This window comes from Melopsittacus undulatus, chromosome 2, assembly GCF_012275295.1.
Source record: "Melopsittacus undulatus isolate bMelUnd1 chromosome 2, bMelUnd1.mat.Z, whole genome shotgun sequence".
NCBI classification, from domain to species: Eukaryota; Metazoa; Chordata; class Aves; order Psittaciformes; family Psittaculidae; genus Melopsittacus; species Melopsittacus undulatus.
In genome coordinates this window covers 87307048-87325836 of record NC_047528.1, presented here as the reverse complement: position 1 = coordinate 87325836, position 18789 = coordinate 87307048, and the positions used below count along the sequence as shown (strand labels likewise).

Below are 18789 nucleotides of genomic sequence, written 5' to 3'. Positions count from 1 at the left end.
TTCTCTGATCCTCTTCTTTCTCTGCCTGTCAGATGCTTTCCTATCATTTTTGTTAAGGCTGTAATGTCACATCAGGCCAACCAAGACGGTTATGATCCTTACCCAAGATTCTCGGTTATTGCCACACCAGAACTCTACCAAAGGATTAAAATTTTCCATGGGGAGAGGAATCTTGCCAAAATGCTCTGGCAGTGTTTAATTTACAGAATTTCTTTGGATTGCTCTTTTAACTTGTGTGCTATTTACAAAGGGTTTATCTTTTTTTTTTTTTTCCTAATCCTTCCCCTGCCTTTTTTTTCAACTCTTGTGTGTTGTCTGTGATGAACTAGAATAAGCAAGTTAAATATGTGGACCTTGGAGGAGCTTATGTGGGACCAACACAAAATCGTCTCCTGCGATTATCTAAAGAATTAGGAATAGAGACGTATAAAGTGAACGAAGTGGAGCACCTGATACATCATGTCAAGGTAAGATGCTCTCAAGCATGCTGCTGAAAACAGGCAACTTGTAGTGATCTTCTTTCTCATTGCTTTTCATCCATGCTACAGTGGAGCATACATATTTAAGAATGCATTGAAAAAATTCTGTACAATGAGGGTGGTAAAGTACTTGTACAGGTTGCCCAGAGAGGTGGCAGATGTGCCATCCCTCGAGACAATCAAGGCCAGGTTGGATGTGGTTCTGGGCTGCCTGATCTAGGTGAAGATGTCTCTGCTTATTGCAGGGGATTTGGACTAGATGACCTCTAAAGATCCCTTCTAACCCAACCTATTCTGAGTCTATGACTCTATATTGGTAATGAAGAACTCACAGATTACTATATGCATACACATCTATGCATGTACCCTGTAGACACATCCTGTTTGCTGATGCCTTGGTTCAGGTCTGAGCTCTTATTTAAAAGCTCTCAAAAATATTAACTGCTTATGAACAGTGCAACTGGGACTCTTCTGTACAGGTCAGCTCTCAAATATACTGCCTGAGGTTTCTGAAAGTCCGTTTCAGAAGTCCCAAAAGTGTCTTTAATCAAGTTGAAAGTTTCTCAGGTTGGGCTTCCTAAACCAGTGACAAGTACTATCCTTACTGAAAGATGCATGAGAGTTTAAGTCTATTTTTGCTGATGGGGAACATCATGCAGAGTAGGAAAAGGTATTGTGATAGTAATTGCAAAAGGCTACCAGAGGCAAGCAGTCTTGTGGAGGCAGAGCTAAATGATCTGTTTATTATCTGAAACAGGACAGCTATGGTGGAGCTGTTGAAAAGCCCACTAGTTCTCAGTATTAGTACTGTACTTTCTCCAAAAGAGCATCCTTTCTCCTTTTCGGATATAAAGCAGTGTTGCATTCCCACAGAAGTGAAACTTTCTAAGTTAGTCCTGAGGAAATTAGCATTGAGTTTCCTTCTACTCTGCTCTCATGAGACCTCACCTGGAGTATTGTGTGTGCAGTTCTGGTGTCCTCAGCATAAAACGGACATGGAACTGTTGGAACAAGTCCAGAGGAGGCCCATGAACATGATCTGGGGACTGGAGCACCTCCCATATGAAGACAGGCTGAGAAAGTTGGGTCTGTTCAGCCTGGAGAAGAGAAGGCTGCATGGAGACCTCATAGCAGCCTTCTAGTATCTGAAGGGGGCCTACAGGGTTGCTGGAGAGGGACTATTCATTAGGGACTGTAGTGATAGGACAAGGGGTAACGGGTTCAAACTTAAACAGGGGAAGTTTCTTTACTGTTAGAGTGGTGAGGTACTGGAATGGGTTGCCCAGGGAGGTGGTGAATGCTCCATCCCTGGCAGTGTTCAATGCCAGGTTGGACAGAGCCTTGGGCAACACTGTTTAGTTTGAGGTGTCCCTGCCCATGACAGTGGAGTTGGAACTAGATGATCTTAAGGTCCTTTCCAACCCTAACTATTCTGTGATTCTATGATTATATGCTTGTGAAAAGCCATTGTGCAATGACTGGCAAAATATTTGCCAGTTGGCAGTTGTTGTTTGATCAAAGGTTAAAGAAAGCATAGACAGATTTAAAAATAGCAATAGAGAAAAGATGTTCTGTCATATGTTTGCCAATATTTTTTCCACTCAGTTGTTATGAAAAAGATATTCTCAAAGTGGTTTGCTGTGCTGACTGTCCACAATTACTTCTGCTGTGGTAGAACTGATGGTATGTCCGTGCTGTTCTGTTTTGTATACCTCTGATACGACCCCCAAAGCCAGATTTTTTGCTCACTCACACTATTTAGCCTTCAGAGTCTTCTCAGGAGCAATAGGAGGTCATGCCATGAGGGATAGCCTTAATGGTAGAAGACAATTAACATGGCCAGTCAGTGTGAACAGCTTTCAGTATATCCTAGCATGGGGGCAATCCAAAATGTTATCAGAAGTCACTGAAGTCAAAGGTGAAACTGACGTGTGAACTTGCCTTATTTTCAGCAGCCAGTCAAGCTGCTTGTTTGGTAAGCCAGACCTCACTTTCTTTTAGGATCTCTAAGAGCCAGCTTGTGGGGAAATACTGGTATTACTATGCTGGTTGAAATAGTCTTTTGTTTTGCAGTAGGCGTTTACAGTGAGGAAAATGGAGAATGTCACAGGAGTTTGGGCTTTTGCCAAGGGCAATCTGTCCTTCCCTTGACCACAGGTGTCTTATCGAATGAGTTGCCAGAGGCTGCACATGGCTTTTTTTCCATCATCTGAGGCTACATTTTAGCTGGGGATGGTGAGTGCTGGTGGGAGTCAAGGCTCTCAGCTTTCCTCTCTACCCAACACTGACAGGACTTGCTGGCATTCAGAGTCATATCCCAGGCTGGGAGAGAGGGGCATGCCTGTATGTTGGGTGTATAAAGGGCCTTGAACTGGGACACTAAGGCATTAGGAGACAAGTCCAGGGAATGCAGTAATGTGACTTCTATCCTGAAATCCAGAGGTAGGTGAAACCACTCTGCTCCTGGAGACATTCAGGCAATCCAAGCCTGGAGATACTGAGTGCTTACTAATTTGGTTATTATTTGCATCTGTGAAAGAGATTCTGGGGTAGCTATGAGAAAGGCTGGGGCCTTGGACTTGCTCCAGCACACATGTGCCCGTGGTAAGACCTATTGAAAAATGCTCATAGATATGCCAGAGGAATGGAGCATCCGCAGCAATTTGATACAGGCAAATGGATTGGTCCGAGTGCTAGCAGGCATGTGTGAGATTGGCACTACACCTTATATGGAAAAACTTGCCCTTGGAGGTTCCTACTCCACACTGGTCTTGGAGCAGTGTCTACTCACAGTTAGATCATGTTCCCTGGGGCCATTCCCAGTCAAGTATAGAAAGTCTCCAAGGAGAGAGATGCTGGCTGAGGTGCTCCCAAGGCATGCAAAGAGCCTGCAGGTTGGATTCAGGCAGAGCTTGTAGCCTCAGGCTCCCAGTATGGCTGACTGCCTTTAGGAAAGCTCCTGAAGAGAGGAGGCAGAGAGGTGAGTGACAGCAGGACTCCCTGGTAACCAAGCAGGCAGTAAAGAAAGGATATATTCCAGAGTCAGGAGAATCTCCTTTAATTTTCCTAATTGCATTAATTTTAAAACTTTTACTTCCTTTTTTTTTCCTGTGTTTATACAACTGTGGAAAATAATATAGTTGAAGTTAAAATACAGTATTGGACCATGAGCACTGTGTAGCAGACATATGCATACTTGTGTATAAATTTATACATAATAATCTGCTATACATATAAGTTTAGCATAATAATCTTGCCTTTTGCATTTCACATATTTGTAATACATATCTTACAGGTGTCTCACTTTCAGCCATGGGGCTTGCCCATGCTTTGCCTGCAAATAGAAAATGCTCTTTTGTGCTCCCTGAAATCTAAGTGGTACTCCCAAGTCATAGCTTGCAAACCAGACTCTAAAATAGGCAAAGGTCTGTCGCCACTGTGTGAGTTTGAATTCACATGCTAACTCAAGCTTTGTGACTGCGGCCAAATATAATTAAATTCTGGACCACAAAATTCTCTCAACTCAGAGGCCCTGAAATCTGAGGGTTTTAATTCTTCTCTTGCTATATAAGAAGGCATCACAGTTCATCTTGTAAAATTGACTGCTGTTTTTACATATACCCAAAGGCAAAATCAAGCCTTTCACAGTTAATTAAATTCATTTTAGAGGCTTTTTAATACAAGTAATGTATGCAGCTTCTTTATACTACAAAATGAAAAGAATGCATTTTGGTGATCTCTGGGTGGGTCTCTGCTAATTAGGCTTTACCCACTTGATTGGGTTGTGTGGTTTTTTTCCCCCTTTAATCTTTCTTAATGTTCTATTCTGAGATTATTTTTGTTCTCACTTATATTGTGTGTGATATCTTCACAGAAACTCAAAATTATATTTCTTACCCTACACTTTTTTTATTTCTCTCCACTTACTAAGCAGCCTTTTTCATGGTCTCTGAAAGGAGATCAGTATGTTCTTTTCATTTGTGTAAATACTGGTTCATCAGCCTTAGTGAGAAAATTAGTATAGCTCTGCAAGTACTATTTGGGCAAATTGCTGTCTGAACACCATGGCTTTTCAGTAGCATAACTGAAGTTAGGTTCATCATTCCAGATTTAAGAAGCTAAAGCAGATCTAAGAAGTCATCATCTTATACCAGTATTTCCATTGGACTGGTAGGCAGAAGTAAAACACTCCTTAAAATAAGGTAACTTTTCCTTAGCTGCCCAAGAGAAGATTCAGGACCTTACCTTAGATAGGTAGATTTCAAATTTTGACTAGTGCTTTTCTTACCAAAATGAGAGCTTTTGGCTCAGAAAAAAAGCCAAAGTATAGTCTAGGTAATTCAGTCTAAATATAGTCTCAATAATTTTTACCTATGCCATGCAGTAGGCCCTGGAAAGAAGTTTTGAAGTATGAAAGCAGGAAGATTATTTTGAGGGTTTAATTATCAACTTTTCTTTCTTTTTTTTTTTCTTTTGTTAATTGAAATAGTAATTCACTTTTGTGCATCCCAATAGCCACGGAAATTTCCTGCCTTTTAAAACACAAACTTGCCGATGTTATCAAATGTAACACAGGTTCCTTTGCTAAATAAGATAACTGCAGAGCTGGTTTACTCCGCTATCCTAAATCTATGTAAACAAACATTTATTAGTATTACTGGTTTGCCATATTCATCTTTTTAGAACTTGATTCATTCATATACATGAAGGGTGATCCATTCTTTGTCCTGCTGTGGTGCAGGGCAAAGAGCTAAACATCCTCTTATCCCATTTTTGCTGATGGAGAGCTTGCATGAAAACCTGGGACCATAGACTGGTAACAAGAGTCTTCTCTGGCTACATTCGACCAACAAAGCTTTTTTCTCAAAACATAATAATAAGGCTATTGTAGATCCCCCCTCCCTCCCCCCCCCCCCCCCCCCCCATCGATGCTCCTTTTAATTTTTCTACAGATGTTTTTCCCACTAGAACTTTCTATGGGATAATGCCATGATCCATCTTGGAATTTCACCAGATTATAGCATCATTGGTAGAAAGCGGTAACAACACTTTTTCCTTTTAATCTCTGTGTTGTCTTAGTGCAGACTGCAGGCAGTGCTAACAGCTGGCTTAGGTAGCCAGCTATGTTCATAGCGTTGCATCCAAAACATTCCTCATGTAGTTATAATTGAGATAAGCCCTGCTAGTTTCCTTAACTCCAAAAGGCACACTTGGCATATCCGGGGGGGTCTTCCAAGTTAAAATGCTGGGTGAAACATGAAACATTCCCTCTCAAGTCACTAGAAAAGCTCTTGATAGCAACTTGCCAGTACCTCATTACCTCAATTAAGTTCCTTGTAGGAGGATGGAGTTCGCTCACACTCATTCATCTCCCAGCGGCACTGGCTAGAGGTACCTGAATGCCTGTCATGCCCCCTTCAATTTTAACACCACTTTCACATACATGTACACACAATTGGCATCTCTGGGAAGAATGCTAATGTGAAACTTGCCTCCAGCACATCACTGAAGGTGAATGTTTAGTCTTACACATGCAGTACTTTTAACTAGGTCCACAAATCTGCACTAATTTTGCCAGGTTACCTACTGATCTACAACAGATCTGCAGAAAAAATTTTACAGCCCTCTTGGGCGTCATTCATTTTCAGTACTACTATGCTTATTAAAATGCAGTTTGCTGTGGTCTTGTTCATGAATTAAAAATGTGATGGTTGTGTTGTATTGGGATTTAATTGGCAGCTGGATAAGTGACTGCTGTATCTAAAATCATAAAATTTAGTGGTATTTCTTCAATGATATCAGTGATATATGAGCTGAAGCTAAGCAATATGATTTATTTAAGCTTTTGACCTGCTTCTCTGCAAATCGAAGGGCAGTATCTCCTTTCATAGTCCGTAGTATAGAGCGTAACAGCTTAAATGGATTTTTGAATTACTAGATAAAAATGCTTTCATTTTTCTTTGCGTATCTTAATTAGAGTGCAGTCAGAGAATGAAAAGTCTGTGAGACTCTTGGTTGCCATTGATTTAAGCCAGGGAAAATGGCATGAGGTGTTTTGTTTTTTCCCCCTTTTTGCTAACAATCCGTAAGCTAGAACTTGGGGAGCTGAGAAGAATACATCTGAATCTTTAAGAAGCTGGGCATTTAGTATCTTTAAAAGGAAGCTAAGTGAATTAAAAGATGCTTAAGGTGCTACTGGGCCTTGGTAGTTTCACAAGACACTATTGGAATGCAGACTTTTATCTCTTTCTAGATATGAGGATGTAGGCATTCCTGTCACAAGATGCTATATCATTTATCACACTCACCCGTAGCCTCAAAAGCGAGTCTGAGGATTGAATAGGCTGAGGTTGGTGAAAGCATCTTCCAAATCCTCGCAAGGGATATCATCCATGCTTTAAATGAAGAGCAGTTATTGGCAGGACTATAGGAAAGGCTTGTCTTGTTTTGGTGTTATTGGACCTGCCCTGTAAATAAAGGGCCATTTTCCCTTTTTGTGCCAGCTACCTAGCAGTAATTACAAGAAGGAGATTCATAATTAGGACTTTTAAAGTAAAAGATGGATAGTATTTGTGTTACAGCAGCTTAAAAGAATCAAGATTATGTACAGTAAATCTGTGATTTCTGTCAAAGGGGACTGTAAAACAAGGTCTTGCAAAGGATGTTAGTGGATCAAGAATGTTGATTGGTAGACTGGCAGCTGTAACCTAATGGTAGCATGCAAATGAAAGCAGTAAGAAAACTGAACTGGAAATAAAGTATGTATTTCTTAATTAAATTTGAATAGAAAGAAACTTCCTCAGTCTTAACTCTTCCAGACCCAAGTCTCTTCCCTAGGAGATAAGGAAAAGGAGCAGTGCTTCTACCTAGCTTGTTTAATTCAGGCTGCTGGGAGAAAAGCTTCAGTTGCATCTGATTGTAAGAACCAATTATTGTCTCCCTTGAGAGGCTAATTGAGGTCTACAGAAAAAGAGAATTAGAGAAATATGTATTTCATGCGGAAGGATCTGGCTGAGCATACTGGGTTTCATGCATCTCTAACATTTTATGTAAAGTTTAATTTTTTTTTATGTAAGAAATTTAATAACCTGGAGTATCTCCAGAACAAAGCAAGTGAGTCCAGCATTATCTTCTGCTTTAAATAGTATGAGAGAGCTTGCATACCCTGTCTGCTTGGTTATACTATAGGCAGATGCTCATTTGATGTCTTTCTCCCAAATGAAACTCCTCTTTTCTCCTGTTTTCATTTAATTTATTTTGTTTATTTATTCACATTTGGGAGGGGAAGAAGGTTTGTTTCAAGACTAATTCTAGAAATACTGAAAGGTTTTCTTACTGCTTTTATCCACTTTGTTGGCAGGTTTAATTTAGGTGTTGAAAGCACATGCAGGACCAGTTTCAAAGAGTATTTAGAAGCAAAGTGTCTGTAAATATGTGCTTCATAAAACACCTGACTGCTTTTTAGTGACCAAAACAAAAAAAAACCTTCATGTTCTTGTAGGAAGATCTAGTTAACTATTTTCTTAGCTGATTAGAACAAATAGTTATATTCCCTTTTAATTTCAGAACAGACCCTCAATTTCCCTTTCTAAATCACTTCAGTGTTGTTGGTTTTCTCATTCTTCCTTTTTTAGGGGGGAGGGTAAGACACATATTCAAGGGATAACATGGCTGATAGATCAGATAGACTTTATTTCTACAATATGACAGAAACAAGTCATTCCCGATGAGTTCCTTTCCTTTTCAGGATGTATGTTTCAAGCCAATGTGTCTGTCTTTGCTAAACTTAAAATAGAATTACTTTTGCTGACAGAATTTCACAAAACACTCTTGCATTCACAGCTGATGATCTCACATCAAATATTGAAAGATATCTGGAGGATATTCTGTTGTGTCTTAATATTGTAACTTGGCACCTTTAGTTATCCAGATTTTTCTTGTGCTGCATTTGTATTTTCTAACCTATATATCTTTTTACCTATAGGATATCTGTCAGTAGAGTAACCAGCTGAGCGTATGAGCTTCTGAACAGATTCTCAAAGAGGGCAGCTTAAATGAAGCTCAACACTGTTAGTTTTCTAAGCAAGCTTATATACCTCTCTCGGCTTGGTACAGTTAATTGCCATCTTTTATTGAGACTTGTGATTACACAGGAGGCTTAGTCCCAAAACCATATTTTGCTAGATGCTATGGATTAAAAAAACCACCCCCCAAACCAAACCAAAAGGGTAGTTTTCCACAAAAGAAGAGAAACTGAATATCAAAGACAGGTACAGAGTTATCAGAGTTACAACCTGAAGTTATGCTTTTCTGTTTCTTGTTTTCCTTCTCACAGTTCTGCGTCTTACTATTTCTGTGCTTTAAATAACGACAATACTAGGATTTTTAGATGAGAGAACAAGGTGTGTGCGATGTACCATAGCTGTGAATCAGCAGAGGGCACTACGTGCCTGTAAACCTGTGTAACTCTGAATTAATATGCAGAGTGACATCTTGGTGAAGTTAGTATCAGTTACTCCAATGTTTGGACGATTTAGCTGGTAGAATATCTGTGCTCATTCAGTGATGCAGGAATGCACCACACCATCTTGTTTCTTCCAATGAAAGCTGACTATATTTATAGGATGTTTATATCACACTATTAAAAAATGCACGGATCATTGGCACCAGGGGCTTCAGCTCACCATAATTGCATCCCACTCAGGTGCTACCTGGCTACATAATGTTTAGGGCACCATGAAGTTGTCTTGTACCTGTAAAAGCAGACTTTATCCTGAGATCCCACTGTGCATTGAGATACTCATGGTGTTTCCTGGCAGAGCTAGCCATTCACTTACTGTCACCATCACAGGAGGAGGTATGTGGCATCCAGTCCCTGTGCTCTCTGAAGTGCTGGGGTTGATATTCAAGGGGCTACTAATATTAAGTTGCTGTGCTGTGGGGTTTTTTTCTCCCTGTAAAAACCCACTTATGTCATCTATTTGACCTGAGACAGAGCCCATATATGCAGATAGTTTATTTCTATACCAGTTATATTGCATGAGTCAAGTGTAACTAAGCCAAATGTCAGTTGATATGAAGCAGATGGATAAGAAAATCTGTTGGGAATTGTAGTATTTGTGACAAACACTGGATTTCTCATTTTGCTGTTTGTTTATTCCTGAGACAGCTGGGGTACATGGGTTTTCTCCCTATAGTTTCAGCTTCTTCATTATGCTTTAGCCCATACTGCAGCAGCAGATTTTGTAAGCATCAAGTGACCCATAAAACAGCAGGTAGACCTCCAAGTGCTGATGCTGGTGTTCTGCTTTTAGAGACATTGCAAGTGGCATCATGAAATAGTTTCTAATAAAAATATATGCCTATATTAAATCCCACTAAGCCCTAGAAAAAAAAAATTAAGAAATCCTTCTGAGCATTATAGTACTGATGTTGAAATATGCTAGATGATCAGAAGGTGGGGTTATAGTAGCTGGTTTTATACTGCTCTGATTTGAGTATATGAGAAGGAAATATTTTGTGCATTTCAGGGCATATTTTCCATCTGCGTTTTGTTTTTTCTTTAGAGATGATACAGCACCAGGAGGCAAGGAGAATGCTATTCTTCAGCATGTTCTTCAGTGATAGAAACAGGCAAATTTGCCTAAATATCACAAAAGTTGTGTTTGCAAAACTGCAAATTCATCAGAAGTAGAGCTGAAATATTTCAATTTGTTGGAAACTATGAGCTATGTGTAGTCTTTGGTGCTGCTATTTTTGTTTCTTTGTAGAGCCTAGTCTTGCAGTTTCTTCTCAAACAAAATTCTGATTGACAGCTGTTGGAGTTTTGTTTATGTAGGAAATAAGGATCAGGCCTTAGGTAATGTCATAGGAGCTCTTCAAAGTAACTTTCACAGGAGACTCCCTAACTTTGATGATTTTTTCCATTTTTCCAGGTTGAAGTTTTTTCTTGTGCTTTAAGAGGCTTTTCACCCCAGATTTCTGCACAAAAGACATACCCAAGATTTCCCTTTCAACAGTTCAAACACAGTGAAAGAGGAGAATAATAAAACAAAGATATGTTTTGTGCGTCTCTTAGCAGTGAACTCATGAGGAAGCACCATGGGGAATTCGTGGGACATGAGTTAACTCAGAGGGGATAACTCAGTTAGGATTGCCTCTGGCAGAAGCAGGAAGTTTAGAACAAAATCAGTAATTGGAATAACCCATTCTGATGCTGCCCTGGTTTTCTTGAGCACAGCAGTACGCATGTTTCGTAAACCTAACTCTAGGAAATATTAGGTACTTAAAAGCGAGCTGATATGCTCTGTCTTTGGAATACCTATGCAGTGTTTAAACTAGTGAAGGCTGTCTCCAGTGTTAAGAAGAAAACATGGTAAAACTTACTTCTTTCTGCCATAATAGTTAGTTGTGGAATTTTAACATGCCCCTAAAAAGCTAAAAGGTAATTACCAACATGGTTCAGATGTTACTACCTGGGGTGGAAAAGTAATGAGTCTGAGAGCTTTTGCTCTTCTGTTATAGCCCTTTGGCAGCAGAGTATGAAGGTGTGCCCCAGTTCAAATTAATTTCAGTTTAAGAGACTGCATATAATACTCAGATGTCCATGTTGGAACCAAATGCTTCTGATGAAACAAACTCATTGAACATCTACAGGGATGTTTTCTTGATTGCAGTATTTTCATATAATTTGAATTAGGACTCTTCAAAGTTATTAGCCGGCATTTTTCGAGGTTATATCTTATTTTGTTATTTCTGGAACAAGTTTTAAGTCTTTCAAGATGCTTTTGTTCCCCTTTTGCTGTCTCTTCAGGTGCTTGGGAACATCTGCAGATTTGAATAATGACCCTTCTTTCACATTATTAATAAAGAGGCTAAATCAAAGCTAGCCTGTGGCTTCTTTGTGTCTTTGTATAGTTCTCTTCAACAGGACACAGTGGTGTTGTTACCTGGTTCTAAATATTAAATCTTGATGCAATATTTCTTTTGAAGCCAGTGCAAATATTTTTTAGTGATGAGTTGGTGTGGGACTGCATCAAATATTTATTAAAAGTTAGTGCTTCTACCAATTGATGCTCATGCTGTTGCAGTCCGCGCTCAAATACATAAGTTCTGAAAATCAGCTGTAGCAAACAATATGGCCTTATTATTTATCTACTTTATGGAGTCCAGAATGGATTGTGAAAAAATGAGTAACCATGTAATGCTAATGAGCATTTCTTTCTGAATTTTGAAAGCTGTTATGCTGCCATCCATATAGTCAGCCAAGGAAATTCCATGTAAATAAAATATCTCTATAAATTACCTATTGTCTTCCACTCTTGGTTAAGCTAGACTTTCTGAATGTTTAATAGTGGAGATATGGGACATTTGTATTGGCCACATTATCACTCTCAGGAATTTATGGCCAGGGTGTTGGATTGGAAGTATGACTTTTTAGTAGTAAATTCTATATTTTCTGTAGGGCTGGAGATTTCTAGGTTAACCAAAACTATTGTTTTCCAGAAGGTCTCTGAGCTATTATTTTAGTGTGTAATAAAGCTTGTCACAGCTGCTTTTGTCTGATTTTGAAAGGGGAAAAATGAAGCAAAACACTAAATACAATTAACAGCAGTTTTTCAGAAACAGGACAAAAAAGAAAAACGTAACATATTTCTGTTTTTCATTAGCAAACTCACAATTTTTCATCTCAGTTGAACTGTGTTGTTCCATCTCTTTATTTGGGTTTTTTGGCTTTTTTTCTGTTAGAATTTAGTGATTCCACTGAAGGGTGTTAGATTTATTTCCCAGAAATGCCCGGTATAAAACTTTAAAGATACAAAGCAGTACCAGTTCTGCACACAAGTGACTGGATTCTATGATAATTCAATTAACTATGATAATTCAATTTTCTCTTACACTTAAGTTGCACATGCAGAATAACAGGATAATCAAATGTTTGAGACTGGACAGGACCTTCTGGAGATCACCTTGTCTACCCACCCTGCTCAAGCAGGGCCACCTAGAGCTAGCAGGTGTCCCAGGACCATGTTCAGGCTGTTTTTGAATATCCCTGAGGATGAAGACTCCACAGCCTCCTGGGTAACCTGTGCCAGTGCTTGGTCACAGTCACAGTGAAAAAGTGATTCCTGATATTCAGAAGGAACCTCCTGTGTTTCAGTTCCTCTTGTACAATCTGGCAGAAGCTGTTACATGTATTGATTAAATTTGTGCTTTTTTTTCCAGTTAACACTTAACCATTTGGTGCAGCTTCCCACACACAGAAGCCATGATTATGCTTATATTTAGTTTTTATGATGTTTTTGTTTGGTTTTCATCTTGTAGGGTAAGTCTTATCCCTTCAAAGGTCCATTCCCTCCTATGTGGAATCCATTGGCCTACCTGGACTACAACAACTTGTGGAGGACCATGGATGAAATGGGGAAGGAGGTATGGTATGACGAATTGCAGCTGACTCTCTCAGCTCAACTTTGCCTCCAGGAGGGGCAGACTGAAGATGGGACTGTAATGCAGATAGGCAAAGCTGCTCTAGCTTGAACAAACATGGTACTGGCAAGTGCAGCATCACACCATGTATTTTGGTACCCAGTGATGTTCAGTGCATGTGTATAAGTGGCATCTTGGCAAGCTCTTCTTAAAGGTCATGCTTATGCTGTCTTACCTTCGTATTTCTGAATATATGAACATTAGGGTTTATGCATGTGATTTTTAACACTTTGCCTGATGATTGCTTAAGCGGTATTTAAAGAGGCATGTACAACTCAAATGTATGCCCTTCTCCACCTTTAAATTCAACTTCCCCATTTTAGTTTGTTATCAGTAGTGTATGTTTTCCATTGACTGAGCTACAGGACTTGGGAAGAGATTACTCTTACTTGGTGTATGAGAGAGATAGGAGATATTCCCCAGCACTGTACTTTGCTTTTCTAGGCAAAGGTCATAGCTCTTAAAAGTATTCTCTATTCTTCAATTAAAAAAAATATATATATGTCCTAAGCAAACGAACAACAGAAAACCTGAAAGCATCCTCTGTTGTTTGCTGTGTTACCAACAGGAATTTACAGGATGAATTACCACATAAAGATGAGATTTTTTGTGTTTGTTGTCTTTCTCATGCCCCTCATTCATTTCATTTATGTCTCCTTAGATTCCCAGTGAAGCCCCATGGAAGGCTCCACATGCAGAAGAATGGGACAAAATGACTATGCAAGATTTCATAAATAAAATTTGCTGGACAAAGTAAGAACCTATGAAATATAATAGCTTATATTTATATATCTTACAGCTCCAAATAAACATCACTGCTTTGCAAACAAATATAATTACACTAGAATACAGCTATTCTAAAGAAAACAGGTGAGAAAATCTTGTAATAAAGGACCACACCACCTGTCAGCACACACAGTAAATTCTGTTATATTTCCAAAACTTTTTAGACTAAAATAAAGATAAAAGGAAAATGTATTTGGGGAGGGTTACTTCTGAAGAGATGGGTAGTTACATCATCTGTTACATGCACTTTCCCTCTCCTTACTGTGTGTTTAACCTTTAAGAGAAAAAATGCCCTGGCTACAGTAGGTTTTGAATCAAACTTTTAATGGAGCAGCACATGTTTATTTTGTGCTGGACCACTTGATCTTATCAAAGTGCTATAAAAAATAACACTTGTCTTGAAATAGCACTAAATCACTCTAACACACATCATTCTATTGTTTAACTGCCTTACTATATACCAGCCAGGGAAACTAAAATGCTTCCTGTTTTTAAGTATACATCAAAGCAATTTTTCTTTAGTTGCCACTCAACAACATTTTGATAGGTTTTCTTTGCACCAAATTAAAAATAAATCCATTGATTCTGCCTTGCTGTGGGGCAAGTTGATTCTTGCAGCCACCTGTTCACTATTGCTAAGCACCCAACACAAGGCTGCCCCAAGCTTTCATGAGCTTGGTGCAGAAGGCTGCTAGTACCCACTCAAGCTGACACTGTCATTGACAGGGGCATTTTTCCATGGCTTCAGCCAGCCTCTAGAGAGCAACAAGATTATTGTTAATGGACAGAAGGCTCTTATCCAAAAACTTTTAAACCTCTGATTGTTTTGCTTGGAGTGACAATTGCATGATAGGATATAGAAATCTTTTCTTGTTCGTATCACAGTTCATATTCAGTAAAACCAAGTAGAAATGTCTGCTGGCAGTTATACTGGCCATCTGACTCTCTGATTTGGTAAGGAACTATAAAAGTTAGCAAACTGTAGTGCATTGGTAGTCATTCAATATCCAGTAGCTCATGTGACTACAATCATATGTTTTTCAAACTTTGATGGAATACGACTTGACATTTTACCTGAATATTGGCATAACTGTCAGCCTCCCTCAGTTCCAAGATGCTTTTCAGATTTTATATGTGCATCTCAGCTTGATTTGCCCACTGTGTTCAATATTTAGGTAACATGCCATAGAAACTTCCTGCCCTGGAAGGCAATGATCCAGAAGAGTAATATTCTGCTATTTACTGTCTGTCATCTAACAGACCATACCAGATTTGCTCTTAGCTACAGTTGCATGCTCAAAATACCTGAGTGCTCTTGGTTGAAATCATACTGCCACTTCTACATAGAACACCAGGGGAAAATGGGAAACTGCAATGCTGAAAAGCAGAGGGAGAAGGTGGCAGAAACTAGCAGAATTTAACTACCATCTAACAGCTTCTGCTTATGAAATTTTAATAAATACATATACTAATGCTTCTATTAGACAAAATATCTTTCAAAGGTGATCATATTTTACAGTATGTTTATACAGACAAAAATTGATAAATATTTTCTGTATTATTTTTGGTTGTCAAGAATGAAACCAGAATGCACCCGTATTTCAGAAAATGAGTCGGCCTTATGCTTCAGTGGGACTTTGCATTTTTAGGAAGAACAGAATATGCCTTTCTTCTATGTAGACCTACAGCTGTTTTTTAGTATGTTTGAGCTATGCTTTTCACTTTTTCCCTTTTTTTGTCTAAGTTCAAAGACTGAAAAGATAGAGGAGCAACTGAAATTGGATCCTGTACTGGCTTGGAAAGTTACTGATTGCCTGATGCATTGCATATGAAATAACTATAGAATCTCAGTACCTGTCAATCACAATGCAGTTAAGCTGAGTATTTCCTGGTCCTCTCCATGTCCCTTTGAACTCCTCCTCAGATTGAGGCAAAGGAAGCATTTACTTCTAACAGGATGAATGTTTCCCTAAGCCTTAATTAATTCCTGTCTTGGTGCACCCAAAATCTTGTGCAGGTTTATACAGTAATTTTCAGAAAAGGTGTTATGAAAGCACCAACTAGAGGACTTTTTTTGAGACACAGATCAGTTTTCCCCATCCATGTTCATTACCACTGGCTACCAGACCACTGTTTAAAATACTGAGTTGAGGAACCAAAAGTATCCCTTCCATTTTTGTTGCCAACATTTTTGCATATATGTGTATATACTGTTTCTTCACTATGGCTTTCTATTTACATTTCTGTCCTTGTTGTGTTCCAGCTGCATCACCCTCCCTGAGCACAGCAGAGGAGCAGGCAGTAAGGGGATGCTGACTAATCCAAAGAGTTTAGATAATTAGCTTAGACAATATTCCTAACATTTTTATAACAAGTGTTGTGTTTGAGGGACAGGAATGGAGCAGGTGCACAGAGCTGCAGATCCTGTATGTGACCCAGGAACAATGGAAAGACATAGTAGTTTTAGAGTCCATTGGAGGCAGGAGGGATTGCTTCCCTTAGTCCTTACTCTAGAATGAGAATCTAACTTTGCATTAGTAGGATAAACTAACATAAGATTTCATGAAGAGGTTGCCAAAGACAGTACTTGAGAGCAACCCTTCTTGGGTTTTTAAATTAACATACTTTATTATCTTTGCTGCAGTGCTGCCAAGAGTTTTGCAACTCTGTTTGTGAACGTGGATGTTACTTCTGAGCCCCATGAGGTCTCTGCCCTCTGGTTTTTGTGGTATGTGAAGCAGTGTGGAGGGACAGCAAGGATATTCTCAACGACCAATGGAGGACAGGTACTGTTACCTATCACCTGCAGCTCATGACAGGCCCTGATTTAACTTCATTCTTCTTCTTGAATATTTTAATTCAGAGGGCCAACTGAGAAATCCATGATTGTGAGCCAGTAGCACACTAATAACTAGTTCTATTAATTAGCACATTAATCTGGATCTTGCAAAACTAGTGTTGAAGGCTGTTCCTGTGCTAATGTCATTGGTCCAAGGATCAGTAGGCTTACATCTGTTCCTGACACTGGCTTCCTTTTGGGCTCTGGTTATAACACACACTTTGATTATCCATGTTGAAAAATAAAAGTTTTACTTATTTCTGTCACAAGGCTGAAGCAAGCCTTACCACTTCAGAAGCACTTAATGGAGATGGCAGTGCTAGCTGCATGAATGTGGAGAGCACTCCAAATTAATACTGAAAATGTAGCCCAGAGCTGGATTCCTAAAGATGCAAGCTTCCAAGGATTCAAACTGTTAAGATTTTGAAATTAGTCTGAGAAGAAGTGAACACCCCTTCTTAAATATGATATTGCTCTGAAATTTTTGAAATCCAGTGTATTAGTGCTGCTTCTGTATTCCAAGAAAGTAAAGATGCTATTAATGGTCTTCTTAGAAATGCAAATTTTGCTAATTGTATGGCAAATTATATTTTTTGAAATGCAAAGTGTTTAATCATCAATAAATAAAATACAAATACATTAAAACATTATAAAATACATTAAAATGCATAGATAGGCAAGAATTATAGATAATTTAACTGTAAATACATCAAATAAAATAGTATTTGTATAACTTAGAGGTGATTTGTATTTAAATTGGGTTAGATTATATACTGCAGGAGACATTTTGATGTGAGCTACATCACTTCTTATACCTTGTTATTTATTATGACGATTGGGATTCCTGCTTCTGATACACAGACCTCTGCAGGGATAAGACTGAACTCAGAGAAAGGTTTAAAAGCTTAAGCACTTTTCAGTAGTCTTGCTGATTCACACAGGTCTGTGATATCCATTTGGAGATCACATGGTAAGGAGTTTTCTCATGAGGTTACTACTAATTATGGCTGGTGGTCAAATATGGGAAGGATTTGAGTAGCTCACTGAGATATCCACTGATGTTGATAAGTTTTCCAGATGAAATTCTGCCAGATTTCCCAGAAATGTTTTGATAACAACAGAACGGGTTTGTCTTGAACACCAAGCAAAATGTTTGTATTGATACACTTCACAAGCACTGTTCAGCCGAGTCCACTTTGCCAAATTATTTTCTGTTTCAGGAGAGGAAGTTTGTTGGAGGCACTAGCCAGATCAGTGAGAAAATAATGGAGCGCCTGGGAGGCCGGGTGAGGCTGAGGAAGCCAGTCATCCGTATTGATCAGTCGGGTGAAAGTGTTGTAGTGGAAACCTTAGATCGTGAATTATATGAGGTAATGAAATCTGTAACATTTAAGTAACTGTTTGTGCTGGGATGGCTAGAAAACCTTTCGCTTTTCTTTTCTGACTTCTCAAAAATCCTGTACAAGAACATAGCAGAGATGTGACTGTGACAGAAAGTTGCACTTTCTGATTGTCCCAAAGCAAGAGCAACGACAAAGCTTTAAAATGATGCCTGAAAATCAAAGTGTATATTCAAACTCATCCTATGCTAGCATCCCTTCTTTGTGTTCAGTTACCTTCCAAAATAAAGGATAATTGTAAAGTGAACACAAAAACATAGTTTAGTAATAGACTCTCTGTGCTTGCTTATCAACACAATGTCTTCTGTGAAAGACATTGCAGGTGTTGCTTCCAAGTTGCAACAGAGGAGTCCAGGTGGAAGGGAGACCAATGGACTCTTACAACACAGTGCTTTTTTTAAGTGCTGGGGAAAGAGCAGCACCCATCATTCAAACAGATGGATGCCTATATCATGCTTGTTTTTGAACAAGCAGATTTTTGTGAGGGTTCAGTTTTGCAATTCTTATGCTAAATGCCAACATCGCTTCTGAATATATACCCTGCAGCCTCCCCAGATGTCTGCCAATCTCATTAGAGCAATATACTTACAATGAAGTAGTGGAGAATATATTTGGCTTATATATAATTTCTTTTCCAGGGCAAGTATGTGATCAGTGCCATTCCCCCAGCTCTTGGTTTGAAGATTCATTTCAACCCACCTTTGCCCCCAATGAGAAACCAGCTCATCAACCGAATCCCTATGGGCTCAGTCATCAAGTGCATCGTGTACTATAAGGAAACTTTCTGGAGGAAGAAGGG

At 39.0% G+C, this 18789-nt stretch overlaps 1 protein-coding gene across 1 annotated transcript in view; it reads left to right on the top strand.

The window, feature by feature from the left end:
* Nucleotides 1–18789, top strand: part of LOC101871866 (amine oxidase [flavin-containing]) — a 53762-nt gene that overhangs the window by 18906 nt on the left and 16067 nt on the right. Inside the window, exons 3-8 of the mRNA XM_031051422.2 lie at nt 330–467; nt 12804–12908; nt 13627–13718; nt 16396–16537; nt 17811–17960; nt 18629–18788. Of these exons, the coding sequence (XP_030907282.2) occupies nt 330–467; nt 12804–12908; nt 13627–13718; nt 16396–16537; nt 17811–17960; nt 18629–18788 (787 nt within the window). The remainder of the gene's footprint in view (nt 1–329; nt 468–12803; nt 12909–13626; nt 13719–16395; nt 16538–17810; nt 17961–18628; nt 18789) is intronic.